At 44.5% G+C, this 26,085-nt stretch overlaps 1 protein-coding gene across 1 annotated transcript in view; it reads left to right on the forward strand.

The window, feature by feature from the left end:
- The first annotated feature begins 7,555 nt into the window (after positions 1-7,555).
- The window catches only part of tbc1d22a (TBC1 domain family, member 22a), a 185,243-nt gene continuing 166,713 nt past the window's right edge, over positions 7,556-26,085 (forward strand). Inside the window, exons 1-5 of the mRNA XM_031832031.1 lie at positions 7,556-7,767; positions 8,517-8,573; positions 12,383-12,566; positions 12,728-12,965; positions 14,332-14,496. Coding sequence (XP_031687891.1) covers positions 7,706-7,767; positions 8,517-8,573; positions 12,383-12,566; positions 12,728-12,965; positions 14,332-14,496 — 706 coding nt within the window. The 5' untranslated portion in view covers positions 7,556-7,705. The remainder of the gene's footprint in view (positions 7,768-8,516; positions 8,574-12,382; positions 12,567-12,727; positions 12,966-14,331; positions 14,497-26,085) is intronic.

Below are 26,085 nucleotides of genomic sequence, written 5' to 3' on the forward strand. Positions count from 1 at the left end.
CGGACTCTCCATCTCCCGACTCCAGCACCCTCCGTCTGACGCTACCGAAGGCTTATGATGGAGCTGCGGCAGGTTGCCAGGGGTTTCTGCTTCAGCTGGAGCTATACCTGGCCACCATCAGACCCACTCCCTCAGGAGCAGAGAGGGTGAGTGTCCTCATCTCCTGCCTCACGGGTCGTGCTCTGGAGTGGGCGAACGCAGTCTGGAATGGCCCAGACTCAGCGCGGGAGCACTACCCAGAGTTTTCCCGCCGCTTCCGTGCCGTGTTTGATCACCCTCTAGACGGCCGAGCGGTGGGAGAACGACTATTTCATCTCAGGCAGGAGAGGAGGAGCGCCCAGGATTACGCGCTGGAGTTCCGGACCTTGGCAGCCGGATCTGGGTGGAACGACAGGGCCCTCATGGACCACTACAGGTGTAGTCTCCGAGAGGACGTCCGCCGGGAGTTAGCGTGTCGGGACACCACTCTGTCACTGGATCAGCTGATTGACATGTCCATTCGACTGGATAATCTGCTGGCTGCCCACGGGCGTTCAGAGAGGGTCCTGTGCGTTCCACCACCCAGCCCCTCCGCTCCCATTCCGATGGAGTTGGGAGGGGCTGCGCCGAGGGGTACCGGAGGAGGAGGCCTTCCCTGCACCAACTGTGGTCGGAGAGGACACACGTCTGATCGGTGCTGGGGGGGTCCGTCTGGGAGTAGAGATGGCAGGCGGAACGCTTCTCGGTCACCCCAGGTGAGTCAGCATCAAACTCACCCAGAACCCCTTGTTGGCCACATGTTTGTCTTAACCTTTTTCCTTCACTTTTTTCCCTCTTCCCAGCATAGGGCGCTAGTCGATTCAGGCGCAGCTGGGAACTTTATGGATCGCGGACTCGCCCTTAAGTTAGGGGTTCCGCTGGTGCCGATAGATTCTCCTTTCCCCGTGCACTCCCTAGATAGCCGGCCATTAGGGTCAGGGATGGTCAGGGAGACCACGGTCCCACTGGACATGGTGACGCAGGGGAATCATAGTGAGCGTATCAGTTTCTTTATTATTGATTCGCCTGCGTTTCCAGTGGTGCTGGGGACTCCCTGGTTGGCCCGGCACGATCCTAAAATTTCGTGGAGACAGGGGGTTCTCCAGGGGTGGTCAGAGGAGTGTTCTGGAAGGTGTTTGGGAGTTTCCATCGGTGCCACGTCGGTGGAGAGTCCAGACCAGGGTTCCACGGTGTGCATTCCCCCCGAGTATGCCGATTTGGCAATCGCTTTCAGTAAAGTGAAAGCGACTAAATTACCACCTTATCGACCGGGAAGGGATTGTACGATAGATCTCCAGGTAGACGCTGCGCTTCCCAAGAGTCACGTGTACCCGCTGTCCCAGGAGGAGACGTTGGCAATGGAGACATATGTCACGGAGTTGCTGGGACAGGGGTACATTCGGCCCTCCATTTCACCCGACTCCTCGAGTTTCTTTTTTGTGAGGAAAAAGGAGGGAGGTTTGCGTCCGTGTATCGATTATAGAGGTCTAAACGCCATCACAGTGGGGTATAGTTACCCTCCACCTCTCATCGCTACGGCGGTGGAATCGTTCCACGGAGCGCAGTTCTTCACAAAACTGGATCTCAGGAGCGTGTATAGTCTGGTGCGTATTCGGAAGGGAGACGAGTGGAAAACCGCATTTAGTACTACATCAGGCCACTATGAGTACCTTGTCATGCCGTATGGGTTAAAAAATGCTCCAGCCGTTTTTCAATCCTTTGTAGACGAGATTCTCAGGGACCTGTGCGGGCAGGGAGTGGTTGTTTATATCGATGACATTCTGATCTACTCGGCTACTCACACCGCGCATGTGTCTCTGGTGCGCAAAGTGCTTGGTAGACTGCTGGAGCATGACCTATACGTCAAGGCTGAGAAATGCGTGTTCTCTAAACGAGCCGTCTCTTTTCTGGGATATCGCATTTCCACCTCGGGGGTAGTGATGGAGGGAGACCGCATTAGTGCCGTGCGTAATTGGCCGACTCCGACCACGGTAAAGGAGGTGCAGCGGTTTTTGGGTTTTGCCAACTACTACCGGAGGTTTATCCGGGGTTTTGGCCAGGTAGCGGCTCCCATTACCTCACTGCTGAAGGGGGGCCCGGTGCGTTTGCAGTGGTCAGCAGAGGCGGACGGAGCATTCAACAAGTTGAAGGCGCTGTTCACTGATGCGCCCGTGTTGGCGCATCCGGACCCCTCTCTAGCATTCATAGTGGAGGTGGACGCGTCCGAGGCTGGGGTGGGTGCCGTGCTATCACAGCGCTCGGGTACGCCACCAAAACTCCGCCCCTGCGCTTTCTTCTCGAGGAAGCTCAGCCCAGCGGAGCGTAACTATGATGTGGGGGACCGGGAGTTGCTAGCGGTGGTTAGGGCTCTGAAGGTGTGGAGACACTGGCTTGAGGGGGCTAAGCACCCCTTTCTCATCTGGACCGACCACCAGAATCTGGAGTATATTCGGGCAGCTAGGAGACTTAACCCACGTCAGGCAAGGTGGGCCATCTTCTTCACCCGGTTCCGGTTTACTTTGTCTTATAGACCGGGCTCCCAGAACGTAAAGGCTGACGCACTGTCCCGCCTTTACGACACGGAGGATGGGTCCACCGAACCAACTCCCATCCTTCCCGCCTCAAAGTTGGTAGCCCCAGTGGTATGGGAGGTGGACTCGGACATCGAGCGAGCGTTACGGGCTGAACCCGCGCCTCCTCAGTGTCCAGCGGGGCGAAGGTATGCGCCGCTTGGTGTTCGGGACAAACTGATTCGGTGGGCTCACGTCCTACCCTCCTCGGGTCACCCTGGGGTGACGAGGACAGTGAGGAGCCTTCGGGGGAGGTATTGGTGGCCTACGTTGGCTAAGGACGTTAAGGGTTATGTCTCCTCCTGTTCAGTGTGCGCTCAGAGTAAGGCTCCTAGGCACCTTCCTAGAGGGAAGCTACAACCCCTCCCCGTTCCACAGCGGCCATGGTCACATCTGTCCATAGATTTCCTGACCGATCTTCCGCCGTCTCAGGGGAACACCACGGTTCTAGTGATTGTGGATCGGTTCTCTAAGTCCTGCCGTCTCCTCCTGTTGCCCGGTATCCCTACAGCCCTACAGACTGCGGAGGTGTTATTCACCCATGTCTTTCGGCACTACGGGGTGCCGGAGGACATCGTTTCTGATCGGGGCCCCCAATTCACGTCTCGGGTATGGAGAGCGTTCATGGAACGCTTGGGGGTCTCCGTCAGCCTGACCTCCGGTTATCACCCCGAGACTAATGGGCAGGTGGAGAGAGTGAACCAGGAGGTGGGTAGGTTTCTGCGGTCGTATTGCCAGGATCGGCCAGGGGAGTGGGCACGATACATTCCCTGGGCTGAAATGGCTCAGAACTCACTACGCCACTCCTCTACTAACGTGTCCCCTTTTCAGTGTGTGTTGGGGTACCAGCCGGTCCTGGCACCATGGCATCCGAGCCAGACCGAGGCTCCTGCGGTGGAGGAATGGGTACAGCGCTCCAAGGAGACCTGGAGGGCCGTCCAGGACTCTCTACGACAAGCGAGTGGACGGCAGAAGAGGAGTGCTGACCGCCACCGCAGTGAGGCCCCCGTGTTTGTACCGGGGGACAGGGTCTGGCTCTCGACCCGAAACCTACCTCTCCGCTTGCCCTGCCGGAAGCTGGGTCCGCAGTGTGTAGGGCCCTTTAAAGTCCTGAGGAGAATAAACGAGGTGTGTTATCGATTACAACTCCCTTCCTATTATCGTATTAACCCCTCGTTTCATGTGTCTCTCCTCAGGCCGGTGGTGGCTGGTCCCCTGCAGGACAGTGAGGTACCGGAGGTCCCCCCCCCCTCTGGACATCGGGGGGACCCCGGCTTACACGATCCGGGCCATTCTGGACTCAAGACGCCGGGTGAGGGGCCTGCAGTACCTCGTGGACTGGGAGGGGTACGGTCCGGAGGAGAGGTGCTGGGTACCGGTGGGGGACATCTTGGATCCCTCCATGTTGAGGGATTTCCATCGCCTCCATCCGGATCGCCCTGCACCTCGTCCTCCGGGGCGACCTCGAGGCCGGTGTCGGCGCGCTGCGGGAGCCGTGCGTCAGGGGGGGGGTACTGTCACGAGTCCGACCGAGGGTGTTTCCTTTTCCCGGGCGGGTGGCGCTCGGCGGTCGTCGTCACCGGCCTATTAGCTGCCACTGATTGTTTTTCCTCCCCCTCCTTGTATGTTTAGTGGTAGCACCTGTGTAGGGTTAATTAGTTTGTCTTTATTAGACAGCCGGCCCGCCTGGTTGTTGTGCGGGATTATTTCTATGTAACCTTCGGCTCTGTTGTAGAGGTACATGTTTTGTGCCTGGTCATGATTTGTTCCATTGTACATTTTGATTCCCTGTGTTTGGGAACGTTACTTTTGTGAGCACCCTGTGGTGTGTTAGGCGCTATTAAAAGACGCATAGCATTGAACTCTCTGTCTCCTGCATTTGACTCCACACCCACGACACCCGGAGCATTACAATAGAGCTCAAAAGATTCATCAATTCAATGGCCTTAGAGACAGTCTCTTTGTCAACATGAATATTAAAGTCGCCCAACACAATGATTTTATCATAGTGCTCAAGGACATGCGATCAACTTTGCGCTCAGTAATGAGGTAATTTACGAGAAAGAACAATCACCAAATGATTAACATTACAAACACGTTTTCTGACAGTCTCCAATCTATCAGAATGGTAGGAGATGACAGTTTGTACCGTATAAACTCAATAGAAGGATGAGTTAAAGGAACGTAAATAAAATTACTCACAATAACCATAGTGCCATTTCTAAAGGAGTTGATATGCTTGGCATTGAAATACATCCACAGGTACACCTACAATTGACTGAAATGATGTCAATTAGCCTATCAGATTCTTCTAAAGGCATGACATCATTTTCTGTAATTTTCCAAGCTGATTAAAGGCACAGTCAACTCAGTGTGTGTAAACTTCTGTGATACAGTGAATTATAAGTGAAATAATCTGTCTGTAAACAATTGTTGGAAAAATGACTTGTATCATGCACAAAGTAGATGTCCTAACCAACTTGCCAAAACTATAGTTTGTTAACAAGAAATGTGTGGAGTGGTTGAAAAAGTAATTTTATTTACACCATCCTAAATGTTTGTAAACTTCCGACTTCAACTGTATTTTGTGAATCGTCCAAACCTCTGATATTTTTTTAATATATTACTTTTAGGCCATTTTAGGCCACTTGCCCAACGCTCATAACCACTAGACTATCTGCCTCTATGTACAGGAAATTATCATCGCTCTGACTGTTCATATTATTCCGTGTTTAAGTGCTAGTCTGAACTAGGAAACTAGGAATGTCTGACTTGCTAACTGCTTTTCGTTAATCACGTACTGAGTTCAATGATGTCGGACATTTCCTCTTATTAAAAACCCCCAGAAGAAGCTAAATCAACGGCTATAGATGGACTTATCTTTAAAAGGAAGCGTCCTAATAACCAAGGCTGAAAGTATCTCTAGGCTAACATATGGCGCTCTGTTTTTAGAACTTGACAGTAAAATAAACAAGGAGATAGACCAGATGCTTTTCAGCTTTCTGTGTAGAAACCATACCCATTACACCAGGAAAACTGTTGTAATGAACACTTGGTGGACTGAATTTTCTGGACTTTACTACCTTAAATAATACTTTTAAGATCAATTGAATAAAACAATTCCTAAGAAGACCTACTTCTATGTGGAATTGTATTCCTCACCATGTCTTCTCTACTTTTAAGTGGCCTTAACTTCATGTTGGTTTGCAATTATAATATTGACAAAGTTCCAATGAAACTTTCTGCTTTTCATCTGCAGGCTTTCTTGTCATGGTCATAATTTATAAGCATCATTTTTCTCCACACATATATTATATATGGAATAATTGGAATATATTGTATAAAAATACTTATTTGTTTTTAGAATATTGGCTCTGAAATAATATCCTCTTGGTGAGCCATCTTCTAAATGCAGAGGTTGTTTTACTTAGTTACAAGGAATTCTTATCACTTTATAAGTTCCCTGTAACACCTAAAGATTTTGCAATTGTTTTAGATGCCATTCCCTCATGTGTTGCTTTATTATTCAGGAACGTGTCAAGACCTGTCCCTCAAAGCCTACCTTCCATTAATCCTGTTGACTCATCAGTAGGAAAGCTTTTTTATCTTTTGGTCCGTTCAACAACAGAGTGATACAAACCTTGTTTCAGTAGGATGTTGTATCCACGACCTTATGTCATGCCTTATTGGAATGGTTTCATTGATAATATCTGTTGGAAAAAAGTTTGGATGTTGTCACACATACCTACTTGTTAACAAAATTGTTTATAAATATTATCCTGCCAACCACTATATGAAGAAGTTTAAGGAAAACAAACTCAAATTGTACCTTTTTGTAATCACCACCAAGAAACGTGTTGCATCTTTTTTGGCATTGTGTTCATGTAAGGAAACTGTGGCAAGACATCCGTAGATTTATAATTGAACACATTTATGAAGAGTTTACACTATTATGGAGAGATGTACTGCTTGGATTCTTTACCTACAATAGAAATAAGATGAAACTATTTTATGCAATTAATGGAATTATTATTTTGGCCAAATGTCATATTCACAAATGTAAATTTACAAACAAAACACCACATTTTCTTACCTTACAAAAATACATTGAACTATATTTTAAGACAATTAAATACTCTTACTAACAAAAAAGCTGTTAGAATTATAAGTGTATGTATGTCCCTTAAGGTCCTTGTGTAATGTGATATTGTACCCCCTAGCCCCGCCCCCTAGCCCAATTGTCCTTTGTATATTATTTATATATACTTGTGTTCCTACATGTACTTCCTGTATTGATTTGTTGTTAATAAAAAAATAAAAGTCGGACATATTCCGAGTTTCCTATTCCGACTACCATGATAACGCAACATTATACCTCAGTGACATTTGCCGCGTTCACAAAGCTAGTCGGAACTATGAACCTTGGAAATGCCCGATTTGCTGAATCGTTCAACGCGGCACGTTGCCGCAAATAACTTAAACCAGGAAAGGAGTCGGACATTTCCGAGTTTCTAGTATCGATTAGCACATAAAAAAATGTTATTCATTTTTAAATTTGTTTTATTTAATACCAATGTAGAAAAGTCTGTATACATACAATAAGTACATAGACAATGATACCATATGCTAGGGGGTAACGTTACAACAAATGACAGATTATACAAAGACCTTAAAAGAAACACACATACTGATTGTTTTAACAGCTTTCTTATTAGAATAATGTAGAATGGTCTTAATGTACTGCTCGAATTCCTTATAGAAATCACGGAAGAGTGTTTTTTTTTTATTAGTGAATTTACATGTATGAATGTGAAACTTTGCCATTAGCACAATTAGATTTATGAGGTAAAATGCTAGTACGTGAATTCAGCAACTGACAATAGTTGAAAACTGACGTCAACCGCGTCTCAAATCACTTTCGGTAGATCGTACTTTTGATTGGGCGATGGCTAGGAAATGTGAAACGGACCAATCCCTGCAGGGCTTGCTCAGAGGAACCCAGATCCAACATGGCGGAGGGAACTGGGTGTAAATAAACACTCGTTAGACGTTTTAAAAGCTATAGCTAACAACACTCGCATTTTTGTGTATATGACATATTGTACCGGGGAAGTAAAATGTCAACTGACGGAAACAAGAAACAATTCTGGAAAAGAAACACAGCTAAGGTCCCTGGCAGGTTAGTGACGTGTTCCTTCTTGTTAGCTACATTTACTCACTGCTTGATAGCTAGCTACGTTGCACTATTGAATCTGAAAATGCATATCACACTGACTGTAACGTTAAAACATTAACATTTTCACATACCAAGAATGATTTCTTGCTTTATGTTATACTTTTTGGGGTTGTCAAACGTGTGCATGTGACAGTGAGTTCAGAGAACATATCAGCAGCCATTTGCTAGTTTAAGGCTAGTATAATTTAGTCGGATTGGTAAACAGCTAGCTTAGCTAACCAGCCTAACATTCCTTGCTAGCCAGTTCGCTAACTTGCTAGGGTTTTCATTTAGCTAGCTAGTAGCCTTTTCTGATTGAACTGACTCGTTGTCAGAGCGTATTGTAAACACACCAACAATGAAATAAGACGACTTATTGAACTTCTTTCTGATGTGTAGCCATCTTTCAAGTAACTTCACATTTAGGTTAGCTAGCTAATTTACATGCTCATCAAATAATGAAATGGGGCATCACATTGCCAACTTCTGTTGTTTTCAAATGAAACCTGAGTAAACCAAAGTTAGTCTGCTCATTCATGCTCTACGACTTTGCTCCTTATTGGAGTGCACTTTAACTGAATCAAGGCATTAGTTGACAGAGACGTGTTATCCACTGTTCACTATAACACACTGTAATACAGTAATACATTCATTCAATAGATTTCTTGTCAAAGCTTAGCAATTTGTCACTGTGTTTTCTTTCCTCTCCACAGCATACAACATGTGTATGGTGCTCAACATCCTCCTTTCGACCCTCTTCTGCATGCTAAGTAAGTGTCTGATTAGTTGTACTGTATAGGCCCAACAGTATGTCTGAGTCACAGATGGCACCCCATGTCCTTCTAGTAATGCACAATATAGGGAATAACGTTGGGACATATTCTATAATATCTATAATATTGGGACATATTCTATAATGGTGACTGTTGGTCCTTTGATGGGGATTTAAGATGGTCATTCAGGTTGAAGTAGTGAACGTACCTGAAAATCCAGTCAATAAACTGGGTGTGTTTCGCACTTTCAGAAAATACTGAGGCTGACGTTCAATGCTATTGTAACTTCCTTAAGCCTCAAATACAGCGACATTGCGTTTTGGTACACCAGAAGTACATTAATTACATTCATTTCCAATGGATCACTGTGTCCTTGCAGCATTGCATTGCAGAGACAGTTTCAGTGCATTCTGTGTGGTGCATACATTGTATTTATCGAACATATGCATCAAATTGTATGGCTTGACAGAAATGGTAGCAGAAGGTGAATGTTGAACTTTTGCACAGCTATCCAGATGATGCTTCATACCATTTTGCGCCACGACGCTGTCAGTGTGATCTATGCGGTAGGGCTATTGTAATTACAGAAACACTGCATGTCCTAGTTTAACTGTCTTTTTAAGCACCCATTTGACTTGATTGAGAATAGAGAATCATGTCCGCTCCACTTTAGCCTGGCTGTCTAACAGTTTAATCAACACTAGCTACATCGTTGCCTTGCCAAGACAACAGCAGATTGGCTAAAGGGCAATTCCACGGTAACAGAATTATGCTTTGACTGAGTTTTTTCACTTTCAAATGTATGCCAAACAAAAAACATTGATTCAAAGTTGACCTGACCATACAAATCTATTCACAATGACTATGGTAACGGAATTACGGTAACATCTCCCTTAGGTTTTTATGAGACCACATTTTCCAAGAACCGAAAAATATCAGTTCTGAATTAAGATTCAAAGATGTCTGCAGAAAGATTGTGGTGTCAGCTATGACATGGCACCTTGTTTGAATTTGTTTTATTTTGGTTATTGAACTACAGTCAGTGAGTTGGATTTACACCCGGTAATATAATTATGGTAATGGATTTACAACATGGCTCCTTGATCTGTACTACACAGAAATGCATAATTATGGATATGATATTGTCCTCATATTTTACGAAGCACAGAAGAGGACAGTCCAATACAGCAGAGTTCAGTAAAGTATAGTACTGTATTCTACTGTCCTAATATTATACTGTACTATTGTATTGGACTGTACTCTATTGTGCTCTACTTACTGTACTGTGCTCTACTCACTAATCTGCACTTACTTCTACGATACAGTTGGTTCAGATTTGGTCCAGTCCATTTTGTCTGGGTGTTAACGTCAAGGCCAGGGTGTCCTGACCAAATGTGAACTACTTTTCAATGTTCATGAACGTCCGGTGCTGGTCGGTGCTCAGTGGGTGACGATGCTAGTTAATGTAAATGAAAAGAGGGAAAGAGAGAGGGGTCATGGGTAGGTGTCAGTAAGACATTAACTGGGACTCAGACTGTTTTAACACTCTTGGTTAGACTACCAGACCACAGAAAGACAAAGAAATTCATTTTGAGCTGAACATAAGTGTGCCAGTGGAAGGGAGGACAATAGAAGGTGACTGGTTTGTGACTTATTATTTCCCATTGGAGCCAATTCAGTTGCAGGTATTTTTTCGTGGGGTTATTCCGTTACCAGTTTTAATTACATAATAATTAGTAAACAAAATTTATATCAGTAAAATCACTAACTACTGGTAGGTCTACCATTCCTTGTTACTTCTGCTAACTTTCATTGTCCTCCCTTTTGAGGAAGAGTAATTTGAAAATATCTTAAAGGTATCAGTTTTTGGTAACAGAAATACAAGGTACAAGACAATATTTCTTAAACTTACTGAAGGTAAACAATTTCTCCAATACTAATATGATATTAGTTGTCAGGGGTCTATACATCAACATTATGGTCTTTTGATATATTTCTAACACCGTTGACTACATTTTCTCGTAGATTTTTATTCCATTATAATTATAATTTAACTTTTTACTTCCCCAATATTTGTGATATCAAATTGGTAGTTACAGTCAAGTCCCATTGCTGCAACTCCCGCACGGACTTGAGAGCCGTGTGTCCTCTGAAACACGACCCTGCCAAGCCACATGGGTCTCCCGGTCGCGGCCGGCTGCGACACATCCCGGGATCAAGCCCGGATCTGTCGTGACGTCTCAGGCACTCGGGAGGCCCTTTTCCATTTGATAATCCAGAAATCAAAGCCTTGACTATGCTGAATTTTTAAGATGGAAAATGGTTGAAAAATGTATCTATGCCTTAATTTTCCCCAAATATATAGCTTTCAATTGACACAATTTTATATGTGCCTATGAACTTCACATGTCGGTGCTCATGTGTCCTTTTTGATGGAAATTCCCTAAAGCAGAGACAGACTGATACCTAGAAGGGCTTATTTCTCAGGCTGCCTGGCACCGACTATATATTTGTTTATGATCTGTCTTATCACCATTTGACATCTGTTTAGATTAACACACACAGATCCAAGTTAGGCCAAATCAAATACTCTATATACGTAACATTATATTATTCTCTCTGCTGGCTCTCTGGGCTGTGCAGTCCAGTCTAGCAGAGTTCTGAATCTCCACCCATCTGCTCACATACCAGTATACCAAGTATATTCTCCCAACTGTTGGTTGTGGGTTGACAAGGAGGGAGCGGAAATACACGAAGCAGCTGATCTTCAGTAATAGGCTTTTGTTGCTTTGCCATTGAGATTAAAGTGCAGCAAGTTTAATCATGTGGTTGATGTCCACAGAGGGGTTTATTTCAGTTACTTGTTATTGTTAGGCCGAGTTCCATAGTTTTATCACCTGTCAGGAGTGGGCTAGTGACAGGCAGAGTCATATTGAACTTGGCTTTGCTTTTGTTATGCTAATGCTTGGTTTTGAATGAAAATAATTAGATGGAAAGGAAGGGTCCCCCCTCCCTCTCTTCTTCCACGTGTGCTGTTTTTCAATCTTTGGTGCACACCTGAGTTTCATGGACATGAGAGGAAAAAGGATACATTTAAATGGACTTTTTATTACATTTTCCCCCTGAAGAAAACATCTCTCATACACAAAGGAAGGTTTTCTGTGAGATTGTATTTTTAATTGATTTCATCTCTGCAATGATTGTGTACCTTTTTACAATAACCATTTTGAAATAATTTAAATAGATGCTGACTCATTGATTGTCCTTGTGGAATGTTTTTGTGGTTGTCTAATTTCTTTCATTATCGTCATTCAGTTTTTTCCAACATTATCGTCAGTCAGTTATTTTCAACATTGGCTCGCTGCGTCAACGTGAGAATATCCATCCGTAGCCTGTCGATATCAAAGGCACACATGCAGTCTGACTAATATAACTTAAAAAGGACCCGTGCATTTTTGGAATTTAGTACAAGATTATGCTCTTTGGCTGAAGTAGGCACTTTTTGACAAACTGTATTTGGCATTTGAATCTTAATGCCATCTAATGGACAGTTGAAGGTTGTTTGAAGTTGCCTTTCCAGAGTGAATTTGGCTCCCTGTCCTAATCTTTCATGGCCCTTCTGTTCATCCTTTCTAAGTTTTACACCTGTCCTTCAAATCACCATTATTACCAACCCCTTCCACCTTCTGCAAAAAATAACATGAATTTGAAAATACATGAATATTTTTGGTGCTTTTTGATGTCTTCTTTAATGTTTTGGATGACTTCTAGTACCCTAAACTTCTCCTTATGTTTCTCCCTCTCAGTCTAATCAAAGCGGGCAACAAGCCCCAGACGACACCGGGAGGGAAGCCAAAGAAAGCCACCACCTTCCAGGAGTTTGAGAGCATCACCAGCGATGCCTGGGACGTAGGGGACGACGACGACGAGCTACTCGCCATGGCCGCACAGAACCTCAACATCGAGGTCGTCATGGAAACCGCCAACAAGGTGATGTAAACATACACAGCAGTCAGTCATCCTTGGGTGTTTCAAAGGCGCTTATTATGCACTCATAAGACCTTTTTATGTTAACATATAAGCCCTTATAATACATTCAGCTGTTTGTAAGGAGTTAAAAAATGTACTGTATCGTTATTATCATTATGCAGGTTATCGAGAACCACAGCAAGCAGCAGGAGAAGCAGAGACAGGACGATGCCGGCGCGTCAGAGCTGGAGGAAAGAGAGGAAGAGGACGCAAATGAAGAAGAGGTGGAAGAAGAGGAAGAGCAGGGGGAGGAAGGGGAGGAATCAACCCCTGAGGTGTCGTTTGCCTCTGAGCCCAGCCCGCTTGGCGATGGCAGACTTGTGAAGTCACTGAGTGAGGCCCCCATCGGATCACCTAAGGGTAAGTTGACATCTGTCGCACGTTTCTCACTTCTCGGTCTCGCTCTCCCGCTCTCTATCTCTCTTCCTCTCTATCGATCAATCAACAAACAGACAAACAAACAAATGTAAGCTTCAGGTGAGGTGATAGATGCGACTATCAACTTCCTAACTGTCTCCAGTCTCCACCCACTCCTTCTATACACAATAGTTCCTCTCTCCTTGCCTCTGCTCTGAGCCTGTTAGGCTTTTCATGTTAATTTGTAAGTGTGGTAACAGCAGCAGAGGGTGGTGTTTGTGTTGTGCAGTAGGGAATGCCTGCCTGCTGTCTGTGGTGGTGCAGGAGATAAGAAAGCAGCCTGTAGCCGCCCTAACACCAGTAGTTATCTCCATGGAGGAGACACTGGCTGAGCAGATACTGTCTCGTGTCTGCTCCATTCACCTGTGTTGTTCAGTACACACACACACACACGAAGACAGATGCACACACACACATACTGCCCCCTGCTCACACACTCCTCTTCCTCCTGTGAGAGACGACATATTATCTCTGATTGTTCTGCTCTCTATTATTGAGTCAACTGTAGTGTTTGGGTAAATTATAAATCATGGTGATAATGCAGTGCCTGTTGAGCTACCCCCTCTCTTCTTGTTCTTTGTCTGCATGAAGTGATAGTACTCACACACTCCCCTTTGCATGCTGTGTTCAAACAAGCTGCCACCTTGAGCTCAACTCATCACATAAAACCGCAGTGTTCATTTTCCTTTAGTCACATCACTATAATCTTGTTGTGTCTATCTGGTAGCTCCTCTCTACCCCCTTCTATGCTCTCCTGTCTGTCTAACCTGGCACTCCCCTGCCTCCCTACCTTCTGATGTGTTGTTGTTGTCTGCTGCTGTGGTCTGTCTCTGTGGACCCAGCTGCCTTGTCCTATATTAGATAATGGCCCACTGCAAGGCTTTCATTAGGCTTCAGCACCCAGCCTGCACTCAGGCTGCTCTCTGCTAATGGACAGACAGACAGACAGAGAGAGAGAGAGTGAGCTGACCTTGACCCTGCAGCACTCTACACCCTCTCTGGGTCCTCCACTGTCCTCTACTGTCCTCTACCTTCTGCTGCTGGGAAAAAACTAGACTCTGCCCTGTAATTGCCTGTAATCACAGTTTTCTGTTGCTGGAATGGAGAATGGTGGATGGGTTACACAGTATTTGTGTGTGTCTATTTGACGTGTGACTTCAATGGGTGCTCTCGGAGGAAAGGTGCTTCCAACAGGTGTGTGTGCGTGTTTGTCTGTGTGTTTTTGCGTGTGACCAAGTGTGTGTGCATCTTTGTGTGTGTCTGCGTGTTTATTGTTCTCAGTATCTGTCCCCTCTCTCTGTTTATCCAGATGTGTCGCTCCACAGACAGCAGTCCCTGCCCCACCGGCCCACCATCCCCATGGTGGCTCGTATAGCTGACCAGAACACCTCCGGGACCCCAGCCATGACAGAGAGAGAGGCCTCTCGCCTGGACAAGTTCAGACAGGTCCTGGCTGGACCCAACACTGACCTTGGTATGTTTTTGGATATTAATTACAGATCTAAGATCAGACGCTTGTAGGAATGGTGGTCATAGGGATCATTGAACCCACAATGTTTGAAGCTCTGATATGTGCTTTGTGTAGGAACGTTACCACTTAACCACACAGGTTCACCCCAACCCAAACTAAACCATTTGGGGGGGAAAGATATCTGATCCTGTATCATTGCTTTTGGTTACAACATCTCTCTGTCTCACCTTGCTAAGATAAAGACATCCTCTTTTAATTTTTTTTTGAAAACACCATTCCCAGCTCTGTGGTATTGAACTCCATCTGAGAAAACAAGCAGTGAAACATCTGCGGTGTTCTAACGATGCCATATGAATAGCTGAGGGGGAACTAAGCTCTGCCATCTGGCCAGTGGCCACCGTGCATAATCCAATGGATTCAAATGATGATTTGAGTTTTTACTTGCTCGTTCTTTAGCTTACTTCTACTGTACTTCTTTGATATGTTTTTAATTTTATTTATCCTTTATTTAACTAGGCAAGCCAGTTAGAGCAAATCTTATTTACAATGACGGCCAAACCCCGGACGACGCTGGGTCAATTGTGCGCCGCTAGATGTGATCCAAGGCCATAATGGGGTAACGGCAGTAGCTTTGGTATAGTTCTTCTATGGGCATTTATATGGCCGATTTGAAAGTTTTATTGGTTATGCTTTCAACTTCTACGGGCTATTCTGTGGAGGATTTTAAAGTTCTATGGGTGATTTGAAGGAGTCTATTCACCCTTTGACTCCCACTTGTTCTCCTATAAGTTTCAAGGTCTTGTTCTTTGTCAGTCCCCTAATCTTGCACCATCTGTCTGTCTTATCAGCTCCGTCCTGGAAAGGCATGGGGGCAGATCGCTAGTGAGTTGCATTGGAGCTGCTCAGGCGTGTGCGCGAGTGTGTACGTGTTGTCAGACTCAATCTTAGCCCTCTTGTACCCTTGATGATTTTCCCTGCAGTCGTCTTTTGTAATGCTCTGAATGTCCTGTGTGATTGTGTGTGTGCTGTCTGTTCCGCCTCAATGATTTCAGCTTCTGTCGTTGTGCCTGAGCCAGAGGTGAAGGTGTCTTGGTGAGGTTATACCTGTGAGGGAGTCAATGCTATTGAGTCATTGTGTAGCGCTGATTCAACCCACTAGCTGTATCATTTAGTGAGGCTTAGTGTCACCAACTGTCTGTCCAGGATCCATACAACCTGAGGTGAGCTACAAGTCATGAGGTGGTTCAGGGTCGTGCAGAGATATATGAGGGCGTAGGAGTGGGGTAAGTGACGCGCTGAATGTCAAAAGACCACGTCCGATTTTGAAAGGCAAAGACCATAACAGGTTCACCTTTTTTTTGCCACCTGTTCCTTTTCAATAGACACATTTAACCTGGACAGCTCATGACTAAAGAAGGGACCACTATATAGAGCTCAGTTGATACACAAACAGTGGCAAGTTTTTTTCAAGTTTTAATGTCACATGTACAAGTACAGTGAAATGCCTTTCTTGCAAACTCAAAACCCAACAATGCAATAATCAATACCAGGAGAAATAAGAATATGAAATACACAAAGTAAGTAAGCATACAATATACTGGAAATATTTAAGTCAGTTCTAATACCATATTTACATGGGCAGGGATACTGGAGTGATGGAGGTAGATATGTAAAGGGATTAGGCAACAGGATGGAAGATAAGATAAACAGAGTAACAGCAGCTTGTATGTGAGCGGGTGTGTAAAGTCAGTATAAATGTATGTGCATATTATGTGTGAGTGAGAAAATCATGAGTGAGTGTGTGTGTTGGGGTGACAGTGTGTGTGAGTGTTCATAGAGACAGTGCAAGATTGAAATAAAAGGTCAAAAAAGATAGTCTGTGTAGATATTTTGTTAGCTATTTATAATTTATCATTTTGTTAGCTATTTGGGAGAGAAGCTGTTCAGGAGCCTGTTGGTGTCAGACTTGAAAATAGTCTATGGCTTGGGTGGTTGGCGATTTTCCTAGCCTTATTTTCACACCGCCTGATAGAGGTCCTGGATGGCTGGGAGCTCGCCCCAAGTGATGTACTGGGCTGTCCGCACAACCCTCTGTAGCTCCATGCAATTGAGGGCGTTGCTATTGCCATACTAAGCAGTGATGCAGCCAGTCAATATTGAGGGCCAATGCCAGACTTTTTTTACTTCCAGAGAGGGAAGCAGCACTGTCGCGCCTTCTTCACGACTGTGCGTGTGTGTGCTTGGACCATTTTAAGTCTAGTGATTTGGAAGCAGAGGAACTTGAAGTTGTCTACCTGCACCACAGATGCCCCATTGATGTGGATGGGGGTGTGCTCACCCCCCCCCCCCCCCACACTCTGTTTCCTGTCCACGATCAGCTCCCTGGTCCTGCTGATGTTGAGGGAGCGGTTGTTGCTCCGGCACCACACTGCCAGGTCACTGACCTCCTCCCTGTAGGCTGACTCATCATCGCTGGTGATCAGGCCAACTACCGTTGTGCTGTCAGCGAACTTGATAATGGTTTCATGCGTGGCCACACAGTTGTGGGTGAACAGGGAGTACAGGAGGGGACTAAGCACACACCCCTGTGGGGCACCTGCATTAAGGGTCAGCGTGGCGGAGGTGATGTTGCCTACCCTCACCACCTGGGGTTGTCCCATCAGGAAGTCCAGGATCCAGTGACCTTGGGTGTTCAGACCCAAATTCATAAGCTTGGTGACGAGCTTGGAGGGGACAATGGTGTTGAGCTGAGCTGTAGTCAATGAACAGCATTCTCACATAGGTATTCCGCTTATCTAGGTTAGTGAGGATGTGGAGTGCAATTGAGATTGCATCATCTATGGATCTGTTGGGGCGGTATGCAAACTGGAGTGGGTCTAGGGAGTCTGGGGTGAGGGAGTTAATGTGTGCCATAACCAGCCTCTCATAGCACGTAACGATTACAGAAGTGAGTGCTACAGGGTAGTAGTCATTGTGGCATGAATACTTCACGTTCTTAGGAACAGGATTGATTGTGGTCATCTTAAACATGGGGATTACAGACGGGGACAAAGAGATTTTGAAAATTACTATGAATTTGCCTGTCAACCTTTCTGTGCATGCTCTGAGCACGCGCCCTGGAATACCATTGGGGGCTGTGGATTTGAGGGTGTTGACCTGATTTAAAGACCCTTCTCACGTTGGCCTCGGTGAGCGAGATCACCAAATCCTCTGGGTCAGTGACACCAGGCTCAATGTTGTTGTCAAAGCGTGCACATTATGCATTGAGTTCGTCTGGTAGAGCGGCATCGTTGGGCAGACCATGGTTGGGTCTTCCTTTGTAATCCGTAATGGACTGTAACCACATGCGGCGGGCGGCAGAGTCTGTGTAATAGGATTCCACCTTATTCCTATATTGTTCTTTTTCTTGTTTGATGACTCTGTGTAGGTCATAGCGGGCCTTCTTGTACTTATTCCTTTCTTTGACCGTAGCATCAGGGTTGTCTACAATAGCTCTGTGTGCGGTAGCCCTGTTTAGTTTAACGACAACCTCTGTGTTAATCCAGGGCTTTTGATTGGGGAAGCAGCAAACCCTCACCGTGGGTACAACGTCGCCGATGCATTTTCTAATGAAGCCGGTGACGGAGGTGGTTATCTCGTCAATCAGCGCTAGCAAAGCAGTCCTGTAGCATAACCTCTGATTCTGGTGACCATTTCTCAACAGAGTGAATCACGGGTACTTCCTGTTTGAGCTTCTGCTTGTAAACAGGAAGTAAGTCACAATCTGATTTGCCGAATGGCAGATAAGGGAGGGTCTTGTTGCTTTCTTGTGGGTAGAAAAGCAGTCGTCTAGGACTTTATCGCCCATAGTGGCTTTGGAGATGTGTTGATGGAAGTTGGGCATCACGTGTCTTCTTGACGGCAAATTAAAATCGCCAGCAACCAGAAAGGCAGCCTCTGGGTGTAGGTTTTCCTGCTTGTTTATAGCCTTGTACAGTTTGTTAAGCGCCAGCTTGTTCTTTTTATTGTCCTGAGGTGGAATGTATACAGCATTCACGATAACAGCTGAAAACTCCCTCGGGAGGTAGAAAGGTCGGCATTTGACCATCAGCTATTCCAAGATAGGTGAGCAGTGGGTCAACACTTCCACCGAGCTGGAATTAACACATCAGTTGGACTTGATGAAGAGGCAACCCCCCCCCCCCCCATCGATTTCCCCGACACCACTGTCCTGTCCTCCCTGTGAATGGAGAATCCATCAAGTTGGATAGCCGTGGGGGTATCTTGTCTGAGAGACATGTTTATGAAAAACAAAGAATATTGCAGTTCCCCCTTACAAAAATGTACAATGGGGGAAAAAATGGCAGGAAAATACCATGGTACTTTCCTGCCGTGGTAGTGACCAAAAAGCATGACATTTCTTTAATTGGACTTGCTACCTTGGTACAAATATTAACCATGGTAGTACAATGAAAAAAATACTATGGTTTTATACTAGCATACATGAAAGCATGGTAGTTGTTTACAATGTATTATGATGTTGTGTGTCCCACCGTTTTTGGGGGGAAAGTGACCAAAAACATAGTAAAATATGGAACTTCGCTAGTCCCGTGTAGCTCAGTTTGTAGAGCATGGCACATGCAATACCAGGGTTGTGGGTTCATTTCCTACAGGGGACCAGTACGAAAAAGTGTGAAAATGTATGCTCTCACTACCTAAAGTCGCTCTGGATAAGAGCGTCTGCTAAATGACAAATTAAAAATGTACTCAGGTGATGCAACATTGACTACTTCAAATGCAAAGCGTAGGCCTAGTTCCCTCTTAAACCCCTTTAGCTCATAGTGAACCACAACACACTTGGTCTAGTTGTGTACCCTCTTAAAACTTGGGACCTGGATAGAGTATGGTGAGAAGAATGCATTCTGAAACCTTGAAGAATTAAAAATGTTTCTGGTACTTCTCTCATCAATACAGTTTTCAGTTGGCTCTCTCTCATTCAATTGACTTGGCTACTCGTATACGATTCTAAATAGCCAACATACTTTTGCATATATAGTGTATGTGGACACCCCTTCAAATGAATGGATTCGGCTATTTCAGCCACACCTGTTGCTGACAGGTGTATAAAATCGAGCACACAGCCATGCAATTTCCATAGCCAAACATTGGCAGTAGAATGGCCTTACTTAGAGCTCAGTGAATTTCAATGTGGCACCGTCATAGAATGCCACCTTTCCAAGTCAGCTTGCAAAATTTCTGCCCAGCTGGAGATGACTCGGTCAACTGTAAGTGCTGTTATTGTGAAGTGGAAATGTCTAGGAGCAACAACGGCTCTGCCGCGAAGTGGTAGGCCACACAAGCTCAGAGGACAAGACCGCCGAGTGCTGAAAATCGTATGTCCTCAGTTGCAACACTCACTACTCAATTCCAAACTGCCTCTGGAAACCAGGTCAGCACAATAACTGTTTGTTGGTAGCTTCATGAAATGGGTTTCCATGGCCTAGCAGCAGCACACAAGCCTAAGATCACCATGCACAATGCCAAGCGTTGGCTGGAGAGGTGTAAAGCTCACCATAATTGCACTCTTGATTAGTGGAAATGCGTTTTCCGGTGTGATGAATCTAGTAGTAGTCTGACGGACGAATCTGGGGTTGGCGGATGCCAGGAGAACACTACATGCCCCAATGCATAGTGCTAACTGTAACTTTTGGTGGAGTAGGAATAATGGTCTGGAGCTCTTTTTCATGGTGTGGGCTATGCCCCTTAGTTCCAGTGATGGGAAATCTTAACACTACAGCATACAATGACATTCTAGACGAATCTGTGCTTCCAACTTTGTGGCAGTTTGGCTAAGGCCCTTTCCTGTTTCAGCATGACAATGACCCTGTGCACAAAGTGAGGTCCATACGGAAATGGTTTGTCGCGTTTGTTGTGGAATAACTTGACTGGCTTGCACAGAGCCCTGACCTCAACCCTATCGAACTCCTTTGGGATGAATTGGAATGACGACTGCGAGTCAGGCCTAATCGCCCAACATCAGTGCCCGTCCTCACTAATGCTCTTGTGGCTGAATGGAAGCAAGTCCCCACAGCAATGTTCTAACATCTCGTGGAAAGCCTTCCCAGATGAGTGGAGGTTGTTATAGCAGAAAAGGGGGGACCAACTCCATATAAATGCCCGTGATTTTTGAATGAGATGTTCGATGAGCAGTTGTCCACATACTTTTAGTCATGCAGTGTATACATTCTTATCTCATAGATACATTTTAAGTATGTAATTCTTATTATTCACTGTGTTGTTAAAACCATGAATGCTGATTGGCTGACAAAACATTTATTTTTACTGCTCCAGTAACGTTGGTAACCAGTTTATAATAGCAATTAGGCACCTCAGCGCTTTGTGGTATATGGCCAATATACCACGGCTGCGGGCTGTATACATGCACTCCGCGTTGCGTCGCGCTTAAGAACAGCCCTTAGCCGTGTTATATTGGCCATATACCACACCCCTTGGGCCTTGTTCGTTGGTCCTGTCACCAAGACTATGATAGGCTAGCTTGACTGAAGCTAACATTACCTGACGTTATCTTCTATGCTAACGGACTTTTATTAATTAATTAAACTATCAAAACATCATCGGAAAATGACAATTGGCTATACTATTACAATCCGCTTAACTTGGTGTTTCATACCCTATGCTTTATAACTCTCTCACCGTAATGGTAACATTTAAAATATTTTGTTTTTCTGGTGGTTCTCTCACTGACTCACTAACTAGGCAGTCTAGCGCAGAAGCCACTGTAGCGTGAGAGCATGTGAAGAAACCACTAGAGCGAGCGGCTCTCTCTGTGGGCCAAAACAAGCACAGCACCCCTTGACTATATCTACTGTAAATTATTCCAGAATTCCAAAGATAAGGCTACCAGATATCTCACATTCTCCCACATTTCAGGTTGGCAACACAGGGAACCCAAATATGAGCAAAAAAAAACAGTACTATTAATACAGAAAGTATTTCCCCTTTTTCACAGCAACAGTTTCATTCATCATTGCAGTACCATCATACTTCAAAGCTAAAACCATGGTACATTTCCATGATTGACTATATCATGGTATAAGTGAAAGTATCATAGTAGGACCAGGGTAAATTTTTGTAAGGGCCGAGATTCTCGTTTGTAGCAAATCTTAGATCGGAGGTCATCTATCTTATTATCAAGTGACTGTACATTAGCCAGTAGAATGGAGGGAAGAGGTGGCCGGTTTTCCCTTCTCGTTAATCTCACCAGGATCCCCCTCTCTTGCCTCTGTAACGCTGGCGTTTTCCCTTTCGGGTAGCCCGAAAATTACAGAGAGAGCCCAGGGCAGATGAGTTGAATTAGAAGCCGGAATTGGGGTAAGTAACTGCCGATCTGATGTTCAAGAGTTCTTGTCGGTTGTAAGAAATAATAGCGGATACATTTAATGAAAATAGAGTAAAAATAAATGACAAAAGAATGACAAAATAGCAAAGTTGGGTCTAAGCTTGCAAAACGGCAGCAATCCAGGATGGCGAGGTCATACGAGGATTTAAAGCCATCCATATACCGATGCATGTCTTCATCTGTCTCTCTATTATTCTAGTGTCCTGGGAGGAGGATGAGAGAAAGAGAGATGGATGGAGGCCGGGTCAGGCAGCAGTGTACAGTCAGTGATTCTAAGCCTGTCAACATTGATTATACCAGGCCTGCAGTCGGGATCTGCTTTTTAAATGGAGTTGTCGCTGCTTTATTAGATATCCAAACTGACTAGTGTTAGCAATTTACGTTATTCTTCAATAACACAAACTCCAAAGCAAATCAGGGGGAGAAGAATAGGTTTATTTGAGAAGGACAAATCAAGATGTTATGCTGGGAGGTAGATGTTCAGTCTCTCCTCTCCTCAGCTTTTCTCCACCGAACAAAGGAACAGGATGCCATTTATAGCCCCCCATGTACTGAATGTGGAAGACAACCACATGACTAAGCCTAGATCATCTGGAATGTAATCATGATATTTAGCGCCCTCAGTCCTGATCTTTTGGATTAGGTCAGTTATTTCCGGAATATAAACACAGTATTCAGAAGATAATCAAGGGCCAAACGATTTTGCATTGCCACAGACCGAGATGGCAACCATCTCAGCTGTAATTAACTCAAGACTCTCAGCTGTACTATTAGCTAGGATTTCCAAAGAGCTAGCCTTATTAATAACTTCCCGTGCTATTTTAGAAATACCATCAGTGGGAAAATCAATCGCAGAGAATCTCTCCGTTTCTGTAATCCCACGTTTATGACTGGGGTACGACATATCCCAAATAACACGACCCTTGCCTCAACTTTGGTAACCAGGAATAGGCATAGGATCCGCAGATAAAGTAAGTCCCTTTAGGAGCTATCATGCCATTATTGATGATATTACTGAAGGTATTGGCATAAAAGTAGTCATAGTGTTATTACTGAGTCAATTCAGCAGACGTTAGACATTCCCACGACCTTAGTACCATCACAGGCAGATAGGTCGATCTGTTGTCTGATCACACTTACTGTCCTATTTTGACAAACGCATGCGTCCTGGTGCAGTTGATACAAATTCCTAGAGAGTGACCTATTTTAACATAACCACCCAACAGGGGCATGTGTAATAACTAGGTAAGGTGGTCGCTGATTAGTGTCATTGGTAATCTCGATTGATGGAAGGAACTGCAGAACTAGGTACTCTCGCATGTTGATACTCAACATTCTCACCCAAATTATTACCAATAATCACCGTATACCAATTAACATCTCTCCATATACCCAACATTTCTCTAAAATACTTATTTTCCACCATAATTTGCAAATAAATTCATTAAAAATCCTACAATGTGATTTTCTGGATTTTTTTCCTCATTTTGTCTGTCATGGTTGAAGTGTACCTATGATAAATTACAGGCCTCTCATCTTTTTAAGTGGGAGAACTTGCACAATTGGTGGCTGACTAAATACTTTTTTGCCCCACTGTATCAGGTTCTGATCATCTTACTATGCTTCTTCACCCGAGATTGATTAGCAATCGGTTCTTTATTCTCCAGGCCCTGCTTTGTCATCGATATCGACAACATTGCAATGAATGACATGTGTCCATCGCGATTTTTCCCTGGACTTTTACTGCTGACCTCGTTATGAGCGAACCTTGATAAGGACCTTCCCATGTTGGCCCTAATGTGTCTGTCACATATTTTTGTACCATCACACACTGTCCCGGCACTACGTCATGTCCCCCTCGGGGGTTATTCCCCATTAGAGAGTTGTATGCAATAGTTTAGCATTGTCTTGTTCAAGTAATGTGGTATCTGTAGGATACATCAGAGTAGCTGGATTACATGGTGTCTTTTCAACTATACCCATGTCCCATAGATCTTTTTACCCAGTACTTTAGTAGCATCCATAGCTTCCTTGCTAGTGGGATATTGTTTTGTGCAAGGTGGTGCAACACCTGTCAAACACACTGGTTCCATATCCAAAGTTCCACACTCAATGTTCTTCGTAGTCCAAATAGCATGATTCTGAACTATAGATTCCTGCATAATTCTTCATTGGACCAATAGAAATTGATAATGGTTTGGTCTGTTTCATATCTGTCTTCCTCTTCCCCCTACTCCTGTTGCTCTCATCTTCTTGCCCGTGTGCTGAGGACATATGTGTTTTGCTTAAGATATGGGAAATACAGTGACCTCAGCACCCGTATCTACTAAAACAAATCTAATGCAAAGTTAACCATCATGTTCACGTTTATTCCATCCGATTTCATATATACACCAGCTGAGATGGGACGTAAGAGGGAGTGTATTAGTTTACCTCCACAGCATCCAGCAAACTCTGCTGCTGAGCCGGAGAGAGCTTCTTAAATGTCTCCATAATTGTTGTGTCATTGGGGCTTTTGTCCTGTTTCCATTTTCCCTTAAACGGACTCTTCTTCTCCTGGCCACTTCTCATAAAATCCCGTTTTCTTTTCCAACATTCTCATTGCCAGTGACCAGAAATCCCGCCAATAAGGACATACTCCAGGTTTCTCTTTTGCTGAACAAATAATGTTGTTGGTTTCACTCGGAACCTGCACAACTCTGATAACCACGTCTCGTGAATACTTTCAAGTTTTTGACCATTCATCCAACTGTTTTGGAGATGCTGATTTGTGTGTGATCACCGTCTCTAGAGGTTTGTCTTTACTCCCTTTTAAAGCCTGTGTTCTGGTTGGCCTAAGACATCGTTCGTCACTGCTGTCAGAATCTGTTGACTCAAGGACAGGCAGTGCTGACCAGTTGCTTGAAACCTGATCTGCCATGCCCAATTCAGTGTGAGAATAGATAGAGGGGACAGAGAGCCCACAGGTGAGGTTCACGTCTGACTTTTTCACCCGTGTCTCCTGCTCTACTTTGAAATGGCTTTTTATATCACTCAATCATCAGTCAATTTTATAATCTCTTTCATGCTCACATCCGAAAGAGCTGTTCCACCCTTTTCCAGAGTGGTTTTCTCACTTAACAGTGACATTACATTAACGTCAAAAGTTGTATTATATATATATATATCTCTATGTTTATATATACAGTTGAAGTCTGAAGTTTACATACACACTTAGGTTGGAATCATTAACTTGTTTTCTACTTTGTGCATGACACAAGTCATTTTTCCAACAATTGTTTCCAGACCGATTTATTTCACTTATAATTCACAGTATCACAATTCCAGTGGGTCAGAAGTTTGCATACACTAAGTTGACTGTGCCTTTAAACAGCTTGGGAAATTCCAGAAAATGATGACATGGCTTTAGAAGCTTCTGATAGGCTAATTGACATTATTTGTGTCAATTGGAGGTGTACCTATGGATGTATTTCAAGGCCTACCTTCAAACTCCGTAGCTCTTTGCTTGACATCATGGGAAAATGAAAACAAATCAGCAAAGACCTCAGAAAAAAAATTGTGGACCTCCACAAGTCTGGTTCATCCTTGGGAGCAATTTCCAAATGCCTGAAGGTACCACGTACATCTGTACAAACAATAGTACACAAGTATAAACACCATGGGACCACGCAGCTGTCATACCGCTCAGGAAGGAGACGCATTCTGGGTCCTAGAGATGAATGTACTTTGGTGCGAAAAGTACAAATCTATCCCAGAACAACAGCAAAGGACCTTGTGAAGATGCTGGAGGAAACGGGTACAAAAGTATCTATAGCCACAGTAAAACGAGTCCTATATCAACATAACCTGAAAGGCCGCTCAGCAAGGAAGAAGCCACTGCTCCAAAACCGCCATTTAAAAAGCCAGACTACGGTTTGCAACTGCATGTGGGGACAAAGATCATACTTTTTGGAGAAATGTCCTCTGCTCTGATGAAACAAAAATGGAACTGTTTGGCCATAATGACCATTGTTATGTTTGGAGGAAAAAGGGGGATGCTTGCAAGCTGAAAAACACCATCCTAACCACGAAGCATGGGGGTGACAGAATCATGTTGTGGGGGTGCTTTGCTGCAGGAGGGACTGGTGCCCTTCACAAAATAGATGGCATCATGAGGATGTACAATTATGTGGATACATTGAAGCAACATCTCA

Source organism: Oncorhynchus kisutch, linkage group LG9 (assembly GCF_002021735.2).
Source record: "Oncorhynchus kisutch isolate 150728-3 linkage group LG9, Okis_V2, whole genome shotgun sequence".
In the NCBI taxonomy this organism is placed as follows: Eukaryota; Metazoa; Chordata; class Actinopteri; order Salmoniformes; family Salmonidae; genus Oncorhynchus; species Oncorhynchus kisutch.